At 52.9% G+C, this 21,387-nt stretch overlaps 1 protein-coding gene across 3 annotated transcripts in view; it reads left to right on the forward strand.

The window, feature by feature from the left end:
• The window catches only part of Scube1 (signal peptide, CUB domain and EGF like domain containing 1), a 137,248-nt gene that overhangs the window by 74,990 nt on the left and 40,871 nt on the right, over positions 1-21,387 (forward strand). For 2 of the 3 annotated variants that reach the window (XM_008844731.1, XM_029569166.1), the window contains 3 exons: positions 6,884-7,009; positions 12,466-12,582; positions 15,076-15,165. In XM_008844731.1, the coding sequence (XP_008842953.1) occupies positions 6,884-7,009; positions 12,466-12,582; positions 15,076-15,165 (333 nt within the window). The remainder of the gene's footprint in view (positions 1-6,883; positions 7,010-12,465; positions 12,583-15,075; positions 15,166-21,387) is intronic. The other variant, XM_008844732.2, reaches the window with a different exon arrangement.

Consider the following 21,387-nt stretch of genomic DNA (forward strand, 5'->3'; position numbering starts at 1 on the left):
TTTTAAAAGGAAAAGGCTGAAGTGAAGCATGAAATCACACTGCCCGCCTCTTCCACCAATCCTGCCTTGGTAGCTCTGAACATGACTGTCCATATGTGTTTATATATACCTCGGCTCTGTCTTCCCACCTGCCCTGCCAAGAGAAGGCCACCCCTGTTTCTTGGAAGCAATTTTCCAGGGGTACCTGTGACAAGACAGGCAAGGCACCAGCTGCGGGTGTCAAGCATCCTAGAAAGCAGAAAGCAAGACCAACCCCCCCTTTCATCTGACACATCAGGGACCAGTGACAGCCCAGCAGGCACTGAGCACCCATGGGGGCAGGTCCCCACCCCAGAGACCTCAAGGGTATCCTTGGGTGGATGAAGCCATGTAATCACTACCTTTCCCTGCAGCAGCCACAGGGGCGCCTGGGAAGTCTATTTTGGATTCATGGAGTAAAATTGAGGGTAAGAGCTGGGGTGGGGGCGATGAGAAAGAGGGGAACTGATGAGGTGAGAGGACAGGATGGTTCTTTAATGAATAATTTTATTGCATCTGTAAATGGTCGGAGAATACCATAAAGACCTATGATGCTGGGGCCTTTCCGTAGTTGCATATGACCTAATAATTTTTGTTTGACTAGTGTTAGGAATACTATAGCAATTAGAGTAGGAACAGTGAGAGACAGAATGTTAATGAAATGCATTACTGGAGGAGGAGCTGAACCTCTGAAAGCAAGGTTTTAAGTCTTAGACATTTTCCGGGCTCTGCCACTATAATAACCCTGGTCTTGGGAGATATTTTGCAGATTTATTGAGATTAGTTTCATATATAAATTTTAGAGCGCTTTTTGGAAATTGGCTCTATTTCTCTTGTGCTTTCATACTGTGAGAAATTGTTGCATAGATAGAAATGGGCCTGGATTACTCTGGTCTGAACTCAGATCACAAAGGACTTTAATCATTAAACAAATGAACCATTACCAGCAGTTGCACCGTTGGGACGTCGATTGCTAGGGGCTCCTCAACATCTGATTTTTCCCAGGACAGACTTTTGTACTGAAGCCCGAGTCATGTGACAATAGACTCTTGGTCTGCACTCCAGGCCAGATACTGTTGTGCGTGGTTAGGGGATCAGGACCAGAAGCCTCCAGCATCCAGCAATCAGGCCAAGCCTATAGACAAAAATTCAGCTGCCACCCAAGTGTTGTCCATATGCTGATGCCCAGACTGGCCAGCCCCATGGCCTCAGTACATGGGGACCAAGAGGACACTCAAGTGTGGGCTCTGGCTTCTCAAGGTACCTCCATCTAATGAGGGGTTGGGGAAAGCACTGTCCAACAAGGTACTGTGATAAACGGGGAAATCAAGAGGCCCAGGTTCGGCCCCTAATCCAGGCTCAAGATGGGAACAGGAGAGCTTTTCAAAGAGGTGTTACCAGACTATCCCAAATAGCTGGTCAGAAGTTGTTCTTAAAAGAATGTGACCTGAGCTGAAAAATCACATTCCCCGGGCACCAGTGGAAGAGGGGAGGAAGCCCAGAAGTCCCTGTTGCCCAGGTGTTCTAGTTTGTTCTCCATTGCTGTGACAAAACACTCTGACTAATACCAACTTGGGGAGGAAAGGTTTATTTGGCTTACATCTCCCGGATCAGAGTTCATCAGGGAGCCCAAGGTAGGAACTCAGGGCAGGAACCTGGAGGCAGGAGCTGGAGCACAGGCCATGGAGGAACGCTGCTTACTGGCTTGCTCTCCTGGCCCCTGCTCAACCTGCTTTCTTATACAACAGAGGCCCAACTGCTCAGGGGTGGCACCACCCACAGTGGGCTGGGCCCTCCCACATCACTCAACAATCAAGATGATGCCATAGAGACATGGCCACAGGCCAGTCCAATGGAGGCAGTTCCCCAGTTGAGGCTCCCTGCACCCAGGTGTGTCAAGTTGACACTAAAGCTACCCAGCACAGCAGGTTTGGGTGAGATATAGAGACAGGCTGGAGAGGCAGCTACAAGGGGGACCTTGAGTGCCCCCTGTAGGCACCCACATCCTCTGGGAGGCCAGATTCTGAGTCAAGCATGGTTTACAGCCTGCCTCTTCCTTACTGTGCCTCTTGGGCAAAATACTGAGCCTTTCTGCCCCACTCTGCTCACTTACAGAGTGAGAGTGACATCCTCTGCTTCAAAGAGCCAGCCTGGGCCTCAAGGAGATTATTGGTGTGGAGTGAACAGTGGCTCTGGTTGTCCTTGCCCGCAGCAAGCTTGGCAGCCCAGAAGTATAACCATCTCATTTGGTTTCTGGTCTGTTCCATGACCCATTCCCTCACCTTGGCTCAGTGATCAGCCCGTGTGGGGATGCTCTTGTCTGGGAAGGGCCTCTAGTGACAACCCCTCCAGGGTTGGCCTGGGGAGTTAGCAAGATGGTAGTTCTGTAGGTTGGTACAAAGCTTGGCTCCCAGGCAGCCACCAGGGGATTTCCTCATTGTTCTCTCCTCCCCAGCCCTGCCCCTGTAACTGCCCTTGTACCTCCCTTCACCTAGACTTTCTGACAGCTCCTGGTTCCTTCCAAGTCTGTGAGCTGTGTTTAGTCTTCCCTGCTTGGCTAGGGTGGTTCCGGGCTGTGGAAACACCTTTGGGTTCCAACTTCTTTCTAGGCTCCTTCCTTTTCTTTTCTTTGTTTTGTTATTGCTTTGTTTTGAGACAGGATCTCCCTGTAGCCCCAGCTGACCTGGAACTCACTATGTAGACCAGGCTGGCCTCGAACTCACAGGGGAAACAAATTCTTCCCTCCTGGAGTTGGTGTGGGGGTTGGGTAGGCGAGGGGAGCAAGGCCATTGTTCCCTGCTGGGCTTGAGACAAGAACTCAGAAAGTGATGCTATGGATGAAGTTGCCATAGCAACTATCCTGGGGGAAAACACATTCCAACTCTGTGGAGGGGCAGGGGCTCCAGACCTATCTTGAGCGAGTGTGGCAGGCAGGGTGCTGTTGCCTCTCTGTGTGCACCCGAAGCCATCTCCTAGGCTGACAGCAGGCCTTTGGGAAAGATAGGTTTTGGTGGGGAAGCTCCATGGGGCCTGTCAAAGGATCCCAGGCAGGCAAGGGAAGGAGGCAGTGGGTCAGGGTGTGACCAGGCATGTTTTCCACCATGCTGACCCACTTCCACACATGGTTTGTAAGGTGGACCTGGTCACACCTCTTCTTGGGCTTGTTAAGAGGGTAAAGCAGATGGAAGTACGGTCAGGGCCTCAGCCCACACATCACAGCTTCCAGAAAAGTCTGGAAGGAAGCTGTAAAAAGATGCCCAACCCAAGCTGCTGCCCTCCAAACCATTCCTTCGTCCCTGTCAGGATACCATGGCACCTTCTCCCTTGTCCTGGCCTGGAACCTTGTCCCTCCAGAGCATGCAGAGGTCCTCCTGACATACGCATGTCACCTCTCTAGTAACAACCTTCCATGGCTCCCTCCTGCCCGGGATGAGGTCCCGGGCCAGCCTTGTCTTCACTTAACCCAGAAAAGGAGGCTGTACACAGAGGGAGCACCCAGGAGGCAGGACCACAACTGTCTAACTTTGCACAGGTGAATGGAGGCTCAATAGTGACATAATCTACACACAGTCACACAACACGCAGCAATACCATTCAATCAATCGATCGATTCAGTCGATGTGGCAGCTAAGAGCCTGTCTTCCCCATTGTGTCCAGGCTGGCCTAGCACTGAGGAGATGCTCAGCCCAAGTTTGCAGAGTGTGATTGGATTTGGATGGGTCAGATCAGATTAGCATCGACCTGGCAGGCAGCCTGGCCTGGCGATCAGCAGGCCTCTGAACACCAAGACATCTGGGAATGCATCTGAAATTCTCTCAGCTCCCCTCAAGGAGGGAAACAGAGCAGGCTTTCTCTCGGACCATGTGGCTCCCCAGGCCGATAACTAGGGAAGGGTGCTAGGGTGCTTGTGGTTTGCAACCCTTCCAGGAGCAGACATGGTCCAGGCAGGGAGCTGCAGGAAGACAGGTGAACAAAGCCTGCAATCCTGGGGTCACAGAAGCTAAACCATGTCACCTTGGCTGGGCCCTGGACCTGAGGCTAAGTGTGCCTAGGCCCTTGAGCGCCCCCATCCCCCCACCCGCACACACCCTGCAGCTGTGGGGAAGACTTTGGAATTTGCTGGCTGCACCCTGGGACCAGCTCTATGGCTCTCTGCTCCCTTCCTACAGCCCCACTGCCATTGGCTGGACCATCCCCTAGAAGCTCCCTTGCCTGCAAACAAGGGCAGCAACCCCTTAGCTCCTGACTGTCTCACGATGAGCAGGGTTTCTTGGAAATTGTGATTCTTTGACCGGAAATGGGAATTCAATCTCCCTTTCTTCATCTCACACAAGCACGAGTTAAACAGTGTTTGAGAACTCTGCCTGGAAAGACAAGGGCAGATCTGCTTAGGGTACTGCACGAGGCTGTTCTGGGAAATGAACACAGCCTTGGGGAGAAGTGAGAGTCAGGAGACAGGCCTGGGAGGCCATGTATGAAGGACTGAGGGAGAGCCCAGGAGGAAGGAGAAGTCGGGGTGGGGCACCTCTGAGGGGTAGTCAGCAGGCAGTGTGAGGAATATGTGCCCAGTTGGGGAGGGACAGGGAGAGAAGTTGGTATGCTGCAGAAACAGTGGGGAAGTACAGAAGCCGTAGAGAACAGGGGTCACCTGGGCGCTGAGCTGTCTATTGACAGTACCCGTTACTAATGACAGTTAGGCAGGCTTCAGGATAGCCAGACCCTCACCAGGCAGATAAGATATTAAATGTGCTTTGATGACCAATGAAGCCCCCTGCCCCAACACCAAGCCACCTCTGATGTGTGCTCTGCCAGCCAGAGCCCAGCAGGAAGCTGCTAACCCCAGATCTACAGAGGCAGATCCCAACATCAGATGTCGGGGTCCCCAGAGGTGCTGATATCTCCTGCCTGTGACCTCAGTTAATTTGCTCCTCTGCTCCTCAAGGCTGAAGGTATCATGCCCATTTTACAGGTGAGACTCAGGGAAGACACACAGCTTATAGGGAAGCCAGGTTCATGCCCACACCTGCTAGACTCTACAGTGATTTTACTAAGAAAGCCACATGCCAGGGCTGATTCATATCAGCCCAAGAGCTACCCAGCTCCTCTTCAGGTACCTACCAGGCTATCAGCTCAGAGAGGAGTGTTTGTGCAGAAATTGACTGTGGCTGCCCTTCCCACTGGTTTTATTTATTTATTTATTTATTTATTTATTTATTTATTGGTCTTTTAAGACAGGATCTCTCTGTAGCCCCAGCTGGCCTGGAACTTGCTATGTAGACCCTATTTAGCAGAATGATAGTTTTAGGCTCTCCCTTATGGCCTCTGACCTGTTTAGCCACAGATTCCTCTGAATCCCCCCAAGGGGCCCCCCCCAGCCCGACTTTTTTTTTTTTTTTTTTTTTTTTTTTTCAGAGCTGAGGACTGAACCCAGGGCCTAGCAAGTGCTGCTATTATTTTTTTAATTATTTTTTTATTTTATGTGTACAAGTATATTGCCTGCATGTGTGTTAAGTGCACCCATGTTGTACAGTGTACATGGAGGTGAGAAGAGAGCATCAGATTCCCTGGAACTGGAGTTACAGATAGTTGTAAGCTGCCATGTGTGGGTGCTGGGAACTGAACCAGACAGTTGTAAGCTGCCATGTGTAGGTGCTGGGTGTGGGTCCTCTGCAAGAGCAGCCAGTGCTCTTAACCACTGAGCCAACTCTGCAGCCCCTTTCCAGTGGCTTTAAACAGTAATCATCACATCACCTATCAGAGCTTTTGGAAACTGAAGAGACCTGGCGCTTCTTTCCAGGAGCAGTGCGTGAACGCCCTTCGCCTGTTTTGTCACGGGTCAGTGGGTGAGGCCCTGTGCAAGCAATTTGACTTGAATTACATTTGGCTTGACTTAATGAGCAAATTGAGGGGAAGGAATGGCGAGAGTACAGTCAGGTGAAGCCAGGCGCTGAGCAAAGTGTAGCTTTCATTTCCATCTTGGGGGTTAACGTTATCATCTTTTCTTTCTTGTCTTTAGCATGGCACTGGTGCTGCGGAGGAACCCGTGGCTCCCAGCATGCGACAAAGCACTCTCCCAATCCAAGACAATTTTTTCTGTATTCTAACTACCAGAGACCTGTGCTTTTAAATACACCCTGTGTTACTCAGGGATCATGGTTACAGTGCACAGGGTCAAGGTTATGTTCTTGTCCCCTGAGGAAGAAAGGCTACCCTGTGTGGGCTTGGAGGTTTCCTCTCCTCTCCAAGGAAACCTCATTAGCCATGCTCCTCAGCGGCAGAGGTGAGGTTGAGTCCCAGAGCCAATGTGCAGCATCCAGTGACACTCTTCCCTTTGATCTGCCTGTGACCTCTTGCTGGACTAGTGACCTGCTACCTCTCACTTGACCCCTGACCTCATAAATTCTGGAAACTACTCACAAATCACCAAGAAGATAAACATCAACTGAGGTCAGCGGAAGGAAGTCCAAGCCACTCCAGGCAGACAGGGAGAGGAATTGGAGTCTGCTGGGTGGGGATGAAGGTGTCCTGAAGCCCCTGGTGGCTGAGGGGAGGGGTCAAATGGCCCTAACTAGAAACTGTGCCATACACCTGACCCTCTGATCTGACCTCAGGCAGGAGCTGTCTCTCTGGGCTCCAGGGGTCATTTAGAGTGTAGCTCACAGGACCCAGGCACCATGGTGGAACATACCTTGGTTGAGTGTGTGTGTGCACATGTGTGCACATGTGAGTGACATGTGCAGTACCAGAACTCGCACACCCTCCCCTGGATTGCAACCTTCCACTGGTCGCCTCCCTGCAACCTGAAGATTTCTCTCCTCTGCTCTCACTAGTCCCCAACCCCTGTCTTGTCTGTCTCTCTTCCCAGAGGGTATGAACTGCATGAACAAGGACCATGGCTGTGCCCACATCTGCCGGGAGACGCCCAAAGGTGGGGTAGCCTGTGACTGCAGGCCCGGCTTTGACCTTGCCCAAAACCAGAAGGACTGCACACGTAGGTAGATGGGGACAAATGGGTCAGAAACCCCCCTGCCATTGCTTTATGAGGGTTTGCCTGGGGTGCTGGGCATTGGTCAGAGAGGGTCAGCACCCTGGGGTGGGAGAAGGGCAGGGTCTGCTGAGGGACCTGGGGAGGCTGGAGAGACAGGGGTCATGACTTTTAGGCTTAAGGTTTTCTGTACCTGAGCATGGCACTGTCAACACATCCCTAGGCACTGGCCTGGACCATCTGTCAGGCCCTGAGCCCAAATTCTCCTATGGGGATGCAGAGTGATGGCTCAGAGGTCTAAAAGCCCCACTTTCTCTATTGGCCTGGGAAACCCTCAGTGATAGAAGACTATAAAGATACAAAGGGGAAGGTGTGGGGAGGGGAGGGTGTGGGGAGGGGAGGGCCCAGGTGGCGCTGACGCTATTTCTAGCTTCAAAGATTAGAATCCTCAGATGTGGCTCATTTGGTAGAGAGAGCTCTTGCCTAACATAAAGCTTTGGATTCAAACCCCAGCACCCTATAAACTAGGTGTGGGGGTACACATGTGTAAATTCAGCTCTTGGGAGGTAGAGGCAGGAAGATCAGAAGTTCAAGTCTATCCTAAGCTAAGTAGCAAGTTTGAAGGCAGCCTGGGCTACATGAGATTCTAAGAAAAACCTAGAATTTAGTGACGTCTTTAGGGCTAACTGCAAGCCATGAGGCCCCTGTCCGGTCTGAAGAAGGCAGCAGGCCAGAAGAAACATTTCAAGGCCTGTCACAGGACTCAACATAGTCCAACATGAGCATACAGCCCCCCAGCAGGAGAGGAGCTGGGAAAGAAAACTTAGAGCTAAAGACACTCAGAAGCTTCCAGAGTATGGGACCCAGTGCACCCTCCCAGCAGCTGATGGGATGTGGGCTCTGCTCACTAGGAACAGGGAAACCCAGGTTAAGTCATATTTATCCTGGGTCTGTCAAGAAATGAGGGACTGCAGTAAGCATGTTCATCTCAGCCACACTGCAGCTTCAACCGTCACACGCTGTGATGCAAAGACAGCAGCCAGAGGCGAGGGGGTCTGGTTTTCCGAGAGGAAGCACTCCACCCGGCCAAGCTGCCGAGGTGGCCACTGGCAGCACCATAACAAAACAGAAGACAGCCAGCCCACCATGCTCAGCCACTGTGAGCCTCTCAGCTCACTCAGGCTCACCTGGAACAGTTGTCCAGGCCCTCGGGACCTGCGCACACCTGTCACTGTCCCTACCCTCAGGAGCTCATGCTCCAGTACCCTGTGCCATCCATCCATCCCCCAAAGTGGAGACATTTCCTTCTGCCCTGGTGTTGTGTGAATAGGGAGATCCAAACAACCCCAGATAGGACGCCAATGACCAAAGTACATTTCCACCAAAGTCCAGCGTCAAACCAATGAATGTACTGGGCTTTTTCATACCAAGCATGGGTGACCTCAAAGCAGCCACACCACTGGAAAGTCTCACCCCAGCATGGATGACATGGCTGCATAGACAGGAGGCTACCCCATCAGTTAACCTAACACACTATAAACTCTATCACCACATTCAGCTGGGGCAGAATTGCATACAGTTGGCAGGGAGGTACAGGAGACAGAGGCTGGACTCTCTGGTGAGGGTCCAATGACCTTTCCTTCCTTCTATGAGAGAAAGTAAACAGTTAAAGGCCTGATGATCCTCAGGATGCCTCCTGAGGAGTCACACCCGCCCTGATGAAGATGATAACAGCTACTAAGCTCGGTGGATGGCATTCTACAACATCTGGCTATGGTCAGGATGGGACCCAGCCTTCCTAGTTGCTCCAGGCTCTTTCCCATGGAACAGCAAAGACATGCATGCTCATGTCACCAAGGCAAGACAAACAGACATAGCCCAGGCCCTAGCCTGGCCCCCTACTGCACTACTATAGAGGGATTCTTTAACCACGGAGAAAACACGGGCTGCTCTGGCCACTTTCGGAGCAGAAGGGTCAACGCCAGCTCTCCCATTCCTCCTGCTGGGTGCCGACAGAAACGGGCACAGCATGTAGGCAAGCATAGCCTCTAAAAACAGGCTGTGTGCTTGCTCAACGCTAGGCCCTGAGCTGCCTTCTGGAGAGAGGGCTGCCAGTGTCCTGGCTGGGCCAACTCATCACATAATTCTGTAATCCTTCTGGGACAAGTGCCACATGGGAAGGTTTTCCCACAGAGCTGCTCCTGAGGGTCAGGTGTGGCTGGAAGGGTCAGAGACAAGACAGAGTCTATGAAGAGCTAAGACCCTACTCTAACTTCTGTAGGGTCAGGAAAGGGCTACACCCAGGCCTGGGAACATTTACTGGTCCAAAGATCCACAGCCCCACCCTCCCTGTCAAGATGTGGAAAACCTGATTCTATATCCTGGACCAAAGAGTCAGGACAGTCCTGTGGCCTCCCAGGAAGGTCTTCCCAGCTGGTCTGGCCTTGGCTCCTTCTCTGTGGTTTGTGAGGCAGGGTTAAAGATGGCTTAGAGGGGCTAGAGAGATGGTTTAGAGGGGGGCTAGAGAGGTAGCAGCTAACAACTATCTGTAACTCCAGTGCCAGGGGATCTGATGCCCTCTTCTGACCTCTGTAGGCACTGCATGGCACAGGTATACTTACACACATGCAGGCAATACACTGATACATATAAAATAAAAATAGTAAATAAATTTTTTAAAAGATGGCTTAGCAGGAGGCTAAAGGATTAGACAGATGGCTCAGCAGTTAAGAGCACTGGCTGCTCTCACAGAGGACCTAGGTTCAGTTCCCAGCATCCACATGGCAGCTAACAACCGTCCATAACTCCAGTTCCAGGGGATCTGACACCCTCTTCTGACTCCATGGGCCTTGCACAACACAGGTGTACTTACACACATGCAGACAATACACGCGTACACATAAAATAAATAAAATATTTTTTAAAAGACGGGGGCTAGAGAGATGGCTCAGCAGTTAAGAGCACTTGCTGCTCTTGCAGAGGACCCAGGTTTGGTTCCCAGCACCCACCTGGCAGCTAACAGTAAATGTAACTCCAGTTCCAGGGGATCTGATGCCCTCCTCTGGCCTCTGCAGGCATTACATACACATGTTGCACTTACATCCATGCAGGCAAAACACTGAAACACATAAAATAAAAATAAATAAACTGGGGCTGGAGAGACGGCTCAGCGGTTAAGAACACTGGTTGTTCTTGCAGAAGACCCAAGTTCAAATCCCAGCACCCACATGGCAGCTAACAACTGTCTGTAACTCTAGTCCCAGGGGATCCGACAGCCTCTTCTGACTTCCACGGGCATTGCATGACACAGGTGCACTTACCTACATGCAAGCAATACACACATAAAATAAAAAAATTAAAAAATAAATAAATAACCTTTAAGATGGCGTAGAGGGCTGAGGCAGTAGGTAAAAGCCCTTGCTGTGCAAGCATGAAGGCCTGGCGTCAAATTCCCAGAACACGCATAAAGCTGGACCCCATAGCATGTTTCTATAGCCTCCATGTGCCTGCAGTGAAATGAGATGTGGAGACAGGAGAATTCCTAGAAGCTCAAGGGTCAGCTAGCCTGACGTATGCAGTGGCAAACAAGAAGAGACCCTGGGTCAAACATGGTGGAAGTCAACCAACACCAAAGAAGGCTTGGAGAGCTGCTCTGGCCCTGAGTATCACTCATAGTCCAAGAATCTTGGGCTCTAGCATTGGTCAGGAGCAGAGGCCAGGCCTAGTAACCTCTCGGGACTGGCGGGGAGAGGCTGCAGCATTCCACACCCAACTCCCTCATCCCTCCAGGACCTCCTCCGGAAGTGAAGACATTTAGCCATCCCTCTTGGTCTTCCCAGAGCCCAGTGTGTAGAGGTTGGGGGGGAGCCATCTGTGATATTTGCACTTCCTTGTCCCCAGCTGTCCCTGTGCCCACTCAGAAGGGGTATACAACAGCCAACCCAGGATTAGCTCTGCCTGGGGCTCTTCCCATCCTCCAGGGACCTATGCAGGCCCTGCTCCTGAGCCCTGGGTATCCATGAGTCAGAAAAGAGCTGCCCCAAGAAGGAAGACTGGGCCGGGGAATGCCAGCTTCCCAACCACCGCCATCACACCTGAGTGGAAAGGAGAGGCGTTCCCATGGAAGACGGACCGAAGGTTGTGCAAACGTCCCCCTAGAAGTTGGATCTAAGAGGACACTGCTGAGGTTCCAGCTGCTAAGGATGATAGCGCATGCCGGGCAGACATCTGTCCTTGTCATATTCTTCCTGTTCTCAGCTACTATGGAGACTGCGTGTGTCCAAGGCCCATCTCTTGGGACGGGGAGCCCAGAAGACTCACGGTGATTCCTTCATAAGGAGGGAGCGCTGAGAAGCACGGCTGCAGAAGTCAGTTCTGAGACCAAGGAGGTTGCCACCAGTGACTTCCCTCTGCTGCCCATCGTCTGAACGGATCTACCTAATAGATCATGTTCATACTCTCAGATCTGGCATTTGGGGCTCCTCTGACCAGGCCTGGCCTAAGACTGACTTTAAACATTCGGTCATCACTAGGATTTGCCAAGTACATTGAGCATGTGGACAGAGAGCGGATAAGCAGTCCAAGTCTTCCAGGTCTGGCAGGCCGTTTGTGCTCAGGTGACAGTCACTTGGCAGCCAGCTCCCTGCACAGTAAAGCAGGGGCTCCAAGGGCCCCTCAGAGAGATCTCGGACCTTCTCTTCTGGCAATCTGTCTCTCTCTAGAAAGCAGCAGTGTATCTTCTCTTGAATAAACTTGAATTTGTCTTTCCCTGCTTCAGACTGGTTCCTTTTTCTCAGCCCTTTTCAGTGGACGCAGGCTGCTGCTCCTGTGGAACATCTGGGCTGAAGGGCCCCAGATCCTCCAGGCACAGGTGTCACCACCAGCCACAGAATGTTGTTCATTTGACTCTCAGTACTGCACCCCAGATGGTATTAACTTGGTTAAATTCTGTCTGGGCACTGCTGAGCTCCAGGAGGATGTGGGCTGTGAGGTGACAGAGCTTGAGACAGCTGACAGCTAGGACACAGGGTGGCATCCATGGAGACATCCCTCCACATGCACCAAGACCCAGGCAGAGACCAAAGCTCTGTAAGAACTAAGAAAATGAATGTCACCTTGAACCATGTGCCGTCTCCCCCACAACTGGCCCAGTATGTCTTGATGTCAACAGGCATTTGCTCCAATGAGACAGGTGGTGTTAAATGTCTGCATGTGTCCAGCCCTCTCTTTTTCCCCCACTGCCACCCTCTGGGTACATCAGAGAATCCGTCTCATTCACCTCTAGAAACTAGCAGCTCGAAGGCAGGGAAGTGTGTCTGCGGCCCTCAAGCCTCACAGCACTGGACACTGGCTGCTTTGGGTCTTGCTTTCCTCCCCTGAAAAGAAACAGCCAACACAACAAACTAACCATTTCTGTTGTCGTTCTGTTTATACACACGTGTATACACTTTGGGACTAACTAGTAACCTGTAACTATGGAAACGGAGGCTGCCAGCACAGCTGTGAGGACACAGACACGGGTCCTATGTGTGGCTGTCACCAGAAGTACGCCCTCCACGCTGATGGACGGACATGCATTGGTAAGTAGGCGCCACAACGCGGCACCACCTTGCGACGTCCTGTCCCTGCAGGTGCCCTGTGCGTCCCCCTGTCCAGGAAGAAGTAGATGAGTGATCAGAAGAGGAAGTCCCCACAGTGTAGATGGGGATGGCAGACATCCAAAGGGCAGCTTTTGTGAAGATTTATCCTGGGTCCCTCAGTCCTCTGGAAGCCAAGTTTCCTGGGGATGCTTAGCTCAGGTCTCCCTAATGGGATTAGGCCATCCTCGTCCTCCACGTGAGGGGTTGTCTGGGGCAGTGTGCTTCAGCTCAGGGGTACCATCTGCCCCTGAGGCCCTGGTTATTTCCTAATGTGGAAACCCTCAGCCGCCTCAGTGTGTCTGCAAGAGCGCTTGTAGCTCTGTGCTCATTGTAGCTCATAGCTGTGTGGAAACAATTTCCTCAGAACGAGGCTTACTGTGAGGGTGGAGGTTTGCACCCGGCGTGGGGCGGGGGGGCGGTATGTGCTTGAGATCGCTTCTCCTTCTGAGCTGGCCGGCTCCCCCCAGGACTTCCTTCCCCAGCTGAAGTCCCCCCCACCCCCCACCCCCATGCAGCAACGTTCCCACCCCATCACCTGCCTGCTACGTGAGTCTGATTCAGAATCGGCCACCTCCTTCTGCCAGGCCCGTGTGTCCAAGGGTAGCTTGAACATTTGTGACTATTTTATGCTATGATCACCTGGAGTTTTTTGTTTTGTTTTGTTTTTCCCCCTCCCTCCTATTCAAAAACAACAGAGAGATTTTTTAAGTAAGAAAAAGAGGGATTTCAGAGTTGCAGCCCAGTGTCCTTTTGCTCTGCCCCCTGCTGGTGCTGTAGAACCCAACATGAGTTGGTGAAGGTGGGTGTTGCTTCTCTGAAAAGGTCCCGTTTCTCATAGTCAACTTGAGGCTTTTGAGTAACAGAAAGGGGTTTGGTGAGTCCATGGAAGCACACAAGGCCCAAAGCTGCTGTCTTACCCTGTTTCCTGTCGCTGTTCCCTGGCATCTCGGGGAGCTGGGTGCTAGGCCGGGCAGGGGTCCCAGGCCATCCCTCTGTAGTCGGAACTGTGGTCCTGCTGCCTGTGGTGGCTCTCCCCTCCTCTGTGTGGTCTCTTTTCTCAGCAGCCATTTTTAATTTCATTTTACCTCATCCCTGCTGCTTTTCTGGTGATGGCCCCTGATTGCCTGTCTTGTCTGATAACTGATGTTCATTAATCATTTTTCAAAGCCAAAAGCCAAAAACAAACCAACCAATTAAAAAAAAAAAAATTAAAAGCCAAACCAGGTCTCAGACCAACCAGTGTCTCTATTGCAGCCTAATCCCATCTAGAACCTTCTGTCCTCTGGCCTCTTTCCTGTCCTGCCCAGAGCTCCCTTGGGCCACCCTGGCCTCCCCTCTGTCTTGTCTGCTTAAGTCTGCCGGGATTTGCCATGTCCAGTAGAGCCTGCCCTGTGGCCGCTGGACCAGCACAGACAGCTGCTGGGCAGACACACCCCAGCCTGGGTCTAACCCCTCTTGTCTGTGTCCTCCTCACTCTCTGCCTTAGCCTTCTTTTTATTTTTTAATGTCTGCTGCATGTCACAGTCCCTGCTTGGATCTCGCTCCCCAAACCCACGCTTCCCCTCCCATCTCATTAAAAACCATCCTCCTACCTAGCTCTGGCCACCATGGCTTCCACTCCTGGCTAGGATAGAAAATCTTCTGTCCAACTTTGCTCACTGTCACCAGCCCTGCTAAGCATCTTGGCACAGCTTGGTGCCAAGTGGCTGGAGGCTCCCTGAGCGGCCCAGGCCATGTTTCTCCTGCACGCTCCTAAAAACACTGACCCCTCTCTGCAATCCCTTGTCAAGCACTTGAATGTTTAGCTCTGGTCCTCTAGACAAGCAGGCAACCAGCGCTGTCCCCTGGTTTTTCTGTCTGTCCAATGGGATCCAGCGTTCTATGTGTGTGTATCTGTGTTGTCCTTCTGTGTGGTTTGTTCTTAATTCTGCATGAGTGATAGCATCCTTGTAACAGGGCATCTGCTGTCCTGGGCACATCCATCACCGGACCTCGCAACCCTGTCCCCTTGTCCCGTGCTTTGTCCTGTACCTGCCTGAGCCACCAGGGCCTGTAACTGCTTCTTTTTATGAGCCCATGGCGTGCTGTCTGCCTCTGTGTCCTCCTCACAGGCCTCCTGCTCTGACCTTAGCCACCTGCTTGTCTGCACACAAGCCATGTGTCCCCCCTACCCTTGTGTCCAAGTTGTGTCGTGACCACCTTCCTTGTCTGCATGCCACCCTCCCACCCCCCTGCCCTCGCTGCCTCTCTGCTTTGCCCTGAGCACACTCGCCTGGAAGTTCCTGGGACTAGCCCTTGGCGAGGGCGCCGTGCTGGCCCGGCATGCTGTGTTGGCTTTGTATGCGCCACGCCAAGAGGCTGACTGTCTTGGGCCGCGGGATGTGGGCTCTCATTAACCACCGGCTCCATGTTTGTCCCTTACTTGTGTTCTAGAGAAGGATGAGGCTGCAATTGAGCGCTCTCAGTTCAATGCCACGTCAGTAGCTGATGTGGACAAGCGGGTGAAACGGCGGCTTCTCATGGGTAACACTTTTCTTCCAATTCCTTTGTCCTCTTTGCCCTATCGGGTGTGTGGGTGAGTGTGGATGGATGCTGGCCTGGGGGTGCCGGCTTGGGGGGCTATGTGTACGCACTGTCTGTGGGGCGTGTGGGAATACATGTACATGTTGGCATGGGAATCTGTATATTGATGTGTGTGTATGGATAGTGGTGGGGATATATGCTGCTGTGTCAGCCTATATATGTGCTAGTGTATAGGTGTGTGAGCATGCAGGTATACATCCGTGTGGTATGAAGTCTGTTCAGGTATGCACAGACGTGTGTGGTATGTGAATGGGGAGGTGCTACTCCAGGTGGGAACACTTTTTCCTTTTTTAAATTTTTATCCTCCATCAGACACATTTATTTCTTTGTGTATTTGTAGCAAAGAACCCAGCACCCATGAGTATGTGAGGAGATGCTTACCATGAATAAGCCTCCTTCCCTCGCAGTAGACACGCACATGTGCATCAGGGTTCCAGAGTCAGCAAAGCCATGCTGAGACTCAGCAGCCCCTGGAGGGAGGGAGTTCTGTACAGCATGATCCTCCAACCTTGTTCTCAGGGGGTCAGGAGAGGCCTGCTGGCCAGGCTGCCCCTGGGCCAGCAAAAGGAGAAAGAAAAGGAAAGGAAAACATGACCACTCTTCCCAGCAGGTAGACTGGATCAGGGCTCTGCCTGTGCATTTCCGTCCCCCACACCTGCTTCTAGGTTGCTGGCCCGTGGGCTGTGCCAGTTGCCTGCCTCCAGAGTTCTCACAGCCTGCTTGGAGGCACTGTCGGGCTCACATGCACCTTGGCGGCTATAGGATTTGGCAGAAGAGTCCCTGTTTCTCAGAGGAAGAAACTGAGGCTCTCTGGGGACCCCTGGCTTGCCCAGTGCCACTTATTACCCTGTATAACTGAGTACCGTTAGGGACCGTGGCCACATGGGCCCAGGAGATGAGAGCCTGAAGATCCCACACAAGTCACTTCGTTTTAGAATCCTGATTGGAGGCCCCAGCTCAAAAGTTCATGAATTCTTGGCACTTCCTGAAATAGGACTCTGTGGCAAAGATTTAGGGTGTTCTTAGACTTTGGGCCTCCAGTGAGGTAGGGTGTTAGCTCCCGGGCTATGCTAGTAGAGGCAAGGTCTAGAGAATAATGGAAGTGATGTTCCCCATTTTGCTTTATGCTGGTCAGACATACCTGGGCGTCACATTCAGAGCCAGGCTTTGTGTGGAGAGCCAGCTAGACAGGGAGGGGAGGCAGACGTGAGTCACAGTGATGCTGTTAGCCTCAGAAAGAAAGCCCCAGTACACTGTGCTTAGAGACCTGGTGGCTGGGGACAGCTTGGGCCCTTTGGAATCCCAAGACAGAAGGAGAAAGGGCAGGTGAATGAGAGGGGCCTGGCAGCAAATGAGGAAACTGAGGCACTGGGAGTTCTATGATAGACCAGACCCCGAGCCACCTGGCTCCTCGGGCTGTGCCTGTGACCCTGAACTGACCAGCTCTCCACCAGAGGACAGAGATGACAGTGTGGTGTGAGAAAAGGCAGGGTGGGGGTGCTGAGTTTGCAGGGTTCACTGGCATTCCTGTGGTCACATAACTGTCAAGATGGCCCCCTCAGGTTCCTTCCGCCCAGAGGCCATTGTGGATGGTGTTTGTTTTAGAGTGGGTGGGAAGGCTAGAGGCAGAGGAGGCTCCCTCAGGAAGTGAATGATACCAAAACCAGCTCTGCCCCCCACTTCCCACCCCACTCCTAACCCCAGCTCTCTGTGGTACACACACATCTGGAGCAGATGTAGCCTCAGGCCTCAAGAGCCTCCTCTTCCTTTGAGTACCCAGGGCCACATGCCTCTCTGGCACTGGCTCAGAACCAGGCTTCTCATAATGGGCTCCTCAATAGAGATGCAAGATAGAAACTACACATACATACATATAAACACACACACACACACACACACACACACACACACCCCTCCAGCTGTTTGAATCTAGAATGATTCTGTGTTCCGGCTACACAGGTCCCATCCCTTCGATGCCTGTAGGTCAGTTATCTGCTGCCTCACCTCTCAGTGTGGCCCAGAGCCAGGAGAGACACAAAAGACCAGAAGAAACAACACAGAGACTTTAAAGCCCAGGCAGCACGTCCATCTCTGAGCCTCTCGCTCCCTCCTGGGAGATGCCTGCTCTTTGCTATGACATTTTGCCTAGAAGAGTCTCAGCTTAGAGGTGGCACAACCTCGGACAAACCTGCAACATCACTTATAGGAAGGTACTGGTGGCTTTCCAGGGTCAGAACCCCACTCCTGGCAACACCAGCTAGGGCAGGAGAGGCCAACTGACCTAGTGGTAATCATGGGAGAAAAGAGGGCTGAGCTCACAGGATAGGGGTGGTTTCATCCCTACAGGGACAGCAGGGTCCTACCCCAACAGTGACCTTGTCCTTGTCCTTTTGGAGGGGGATAGAGACCCCTCCCAAACACTGGGGAGGTGAGGCCCTGGGGGTCAAGTGCCTGCCTACCTGGGGTTTGCATCCAGCCACCCAGGAAGGTTAGGGTTAACGTTAGGGTAAAGGACTCAGAACAAAGGGAACATTCCTGTTACAGCTAGGCTTTGAAGGTCAAGGGGACTTCCCATGTGACAGTTGAGGCCCAGCCCAGATGTATGTCAGTTCCAACAGCCCCAGGCCTCCTCCAGCAGGAAGCTGAGATGCTGACCACCAGAGGTGGTAAATCAAATTCTTTCCCCGCAAAACCAGCTCAGGATGGATGTACATTAGTTCTCTGTGGCTGCTGTTCACAAGCTGCCACCATCTCACACAAACACATTACGGGCTGTAGGTCAGAAACTTGGCACCTGAGCTCACGGAGTGCCAGGTGTCAGTGTCTTCATGGCTGCATTCTCTAGAGGCCTGATGGAAAGACTCCTCGCTGAGCCTTTCCTCACATCTGGGGCCTTTCCTCCAGGTTCAGAGCACGCAGCCCTTGCAGATGCACCTCCATCCTCACAGCCCTCCTGACCTCCTCTCCTACCTCCTCCTCCTCTTGAGGACTCTTGCCATCTTTTGGGGACCATCAAACAATCTAAGGAAGTCTCCCAGTACAAGGCCCTTCACATAATCCCATGAGCCAAGGCCTTCTTGATATGTGGGTTCTGAATCGAAACAGGTGGCTCAGCCAAGGCTGGAGGACCCTGCATTCAGGCACGACCACCCAGATCCCCCTCACTGGCTCAACCCAATAACCCAAGGCTTCCAGAAGGAACTGCCAATCTCAGAGCAGGCCTGAGGCTCAGCAGCCATTCCAGGCTCCTGTCTCCTCATCCAAAGTAGCAGAACCTATAGCCAGCCCTGGAGGCTGGAGGGGCCCTCAGGAGAACAGAGTACCTGACCCTCACCTCAGTGACCCCAGCTAGAGTGGCCTGTAGCCCCAGCTCTGTCTGAGCCTCTGCCTGGTCTTCACTGAGAGCTGATGCTGATGTGGATAAGGACACTGAGTCAGAAAGGGAGCTCAGGAACTTCGTCCTGGGCCCTTCTAGCTCACTCCCTGCACCGCTCAATGGGTGTTCAATACTTAGAACAAATAGGGACTAGTCTTGAGAGGGCCATGGGTTTATAGGGACGGTGCCCCAAAAGCCTTACCTGTCCCTCTGTACCTTAAGGGCCCTCTTCATAAATGCTCCCACTGATGGCCAGAATCTAGATCCAGCCCTGAGTCCATGATTCTCTTGAACAGCAGTCAGTGCATGGACAGAGGGTGCCCAGACCCAGAGGAGAGGTGAGGACTTTGGCCTTGGGGCCAGCTTGGAGGTTCCACATCTGCTAGGGTTGTTGCTTAGCTCTCTCAGAGACTGTTTCCTCATCACGTACTGAGAATTGCACAGTGTGCACCACCCAGAGCTGTCATGAAAATGATATGAGCCCACATGGAAAAAGTGCTTGGCACGGTAACTGACACATGGGAAGCACTCTAGAGTGCCCACTGTTGACACAGGTGGTCAGGGTGTAAATCCAGGAAGAGGGAGGCAGCCCAGACTTCAGTTTCCAGTGTAGAGGCAGCCCTGCCCTTGGCTGTGCCCTGCCCCCACTCCCAGGCCTGTCCCCCAGCTTCTGACTATCTCTGCCTGCCCACTCCCCCACCAAGGCCTCTGGGGCTTATGGAAGCTTCTGAGGTGGGTGTGGGTGTGGCCTCACTGAGGGGCATGTTCTGATGGGAGAACTTCCTGCTGCCTCAAACTGTAGACTTCTCTGATACCAGAGCTCCCGTGAGTCAAGTGGGTGTAAGGCGCATACCCAGCTTGCCTCAAACAAGGTGGAGGTAGGAAAGACCTGGCAGGCAGGCCAGCACCCCGCAGACTACTTCATTGTAAAAGGTCCAGGCAGTGGTAGGGGGCTGGCAACCTCTGCAGCAGTGAAGGTGACAGTGGCTGACACTTAGTGGGTACAGACTGCCACACACTGCCCCACGTCCTATGAAAGTCCAGCTCTATATATACACCCCCGCTTCTACTATCCACTGCTCACTCCCGGCTGGCTCTGTCTACCCAGGGACTGCCTACCTGCTCCTCCTCCTCCCAGCCCCACACCCCACTCACCTGGATGCCCCCCCTTGCTTATCCCTCAGCTGTGCCTTCTACCTGTTCTAGGCTCCCTGCCTCAGTGGGTCCTGCCCCCACCACTTCACCCAGTGCCACCTTGGGTGCTTTTGTCTGGCAAAGGTTGCCTAGTTTTCCAGCCTTCACTGAACCTTCCCCTATGTCCCCAACCCCTCCCTGCTGGGCCAGACCCCAGCTCTGAACCAGCTGGATGCCCCCTCAGGCACAGCTAAGGGGCTCCCTGCCCACAGAGCTCCAGAGACGGGCCACCAGGTAATCAAGCTACACCCAGTCCCTGAACTGAACCCACATGTGAATGCTCATTGGGTCCCAGTCACACATACATCTTGGGGCTGATAGGAATCAGGTGTCGGCGACTTGGCTGTCCAAGTGAAAAGCAGGTGGAGGCACAGAGTCCTGGCAGGGTTTATCAGAAAAGAGGAAGCCACAGCTGGCCTCAGATAGAGAGATTAAGACTTGGAAGATAAGAGCCACCCAAGGCCACAGAGCCAGGGCTCCTGAGCCTGGAGACCAACCTTGGCTAGAGGATGGTTCTGTTGCCTAGCAGCCTGCCAAGGGCATCGTAGCAGATGTGAGCCTCACAGATAGAAGATGGCCCTCACTGAGGAGGAGGTGACACCTTCCCTCCTCCTATGTTCTGTCCATCACAGTGGGACCCTCAGACACTCCCTAGGCCTCAGCCCTTACCTGATGCCTGTCACCCAATGCCCACTTCTCGTTGCCCCACCGTGGTTCCCCTCCCTGAAATGTGACCCGGCCTCCTGTCAGTCTCCCCACTGGTACTGAGATGCAGCCATGGCTATCTCCCCTGGCAGGAACCTTACCTCTCTCCTCTACTCCTTGGCTCCTCAGGATTTGATCTACCTGTACCCCAAAGCCCTTCCAAATGTGACCTCAGAGCCCTCTGTTGATAACTACCCTGCCCCTCCCCCACTCCTGATGTTTCTGCCAACCAAGTCCTGGCCTTGCCAGCACTCAGGTGGTCACAAATGGAAGGCGCCAGAAAAAAAACAATGCAACCCTTCTGTCACCCTAATCTGACGAGTCCCAATAAAGAAACGGACAACCTGCGAGGCCCCTTCTCCCCAGCCTGGCTACCTGGGAGGACGTGGCCTCTCCCCACCTCTAGCCTGCCTCCTGCATGTCTCCAGATGGGTCCCGCTGAACTGAGCATGCGAACCAGAAGGAGCAGCCAGCCTCCTGCAACTTCCCGACGTGAGGTTCCCAGGCTGACACGGGGAGGTGGAGGCTTCGGGTTGGTCCTCCAGGATGGTGGTTGCCTAAAATGTGTGGTCGGAGTTCCAGTCACACAGCAGTGGCTCCTCCTTCTGGTTCATTCTGGCCCTGCTTCTTCAGTCAGACCTGGCTCCCATCCTGGCTTCCCAGGCACAGCCAGGACAGCCGGGTGGCCCTCTATCCCTGACTTTACTCTTACATTTGCACAGGGGGCCTCTGCTCCCCAGAGGAGCTCAGATGAACCCATGTGTGTAGGCCAGAGCAGGTGTTCAGTCACAGGCCTTTTCTTTCTATCTCCCCCCATCACTCCCACCTTGCCAGGCCAGTGCAATCCCAATGGGGAGTCAAACCCAAAGCAGGTCACGTTGGTGAGA

Source organism: Nannospalax galili, unplaced genomic scaffold, assembly GCF_000622305.1.
Source record: "Nannospalax galili isolate Female #2095 unplaced genomic scaffold, S.galili_v1.0 scaffold180, whole genome shotgun sequence".
Taxonomy (NCBI): domain Eukaryota; kingdom Metazoa; phylum Chordata; class Mammalia; order Rodentia; family Spalacidae; genus Nannospalax; species Nannospalax galili.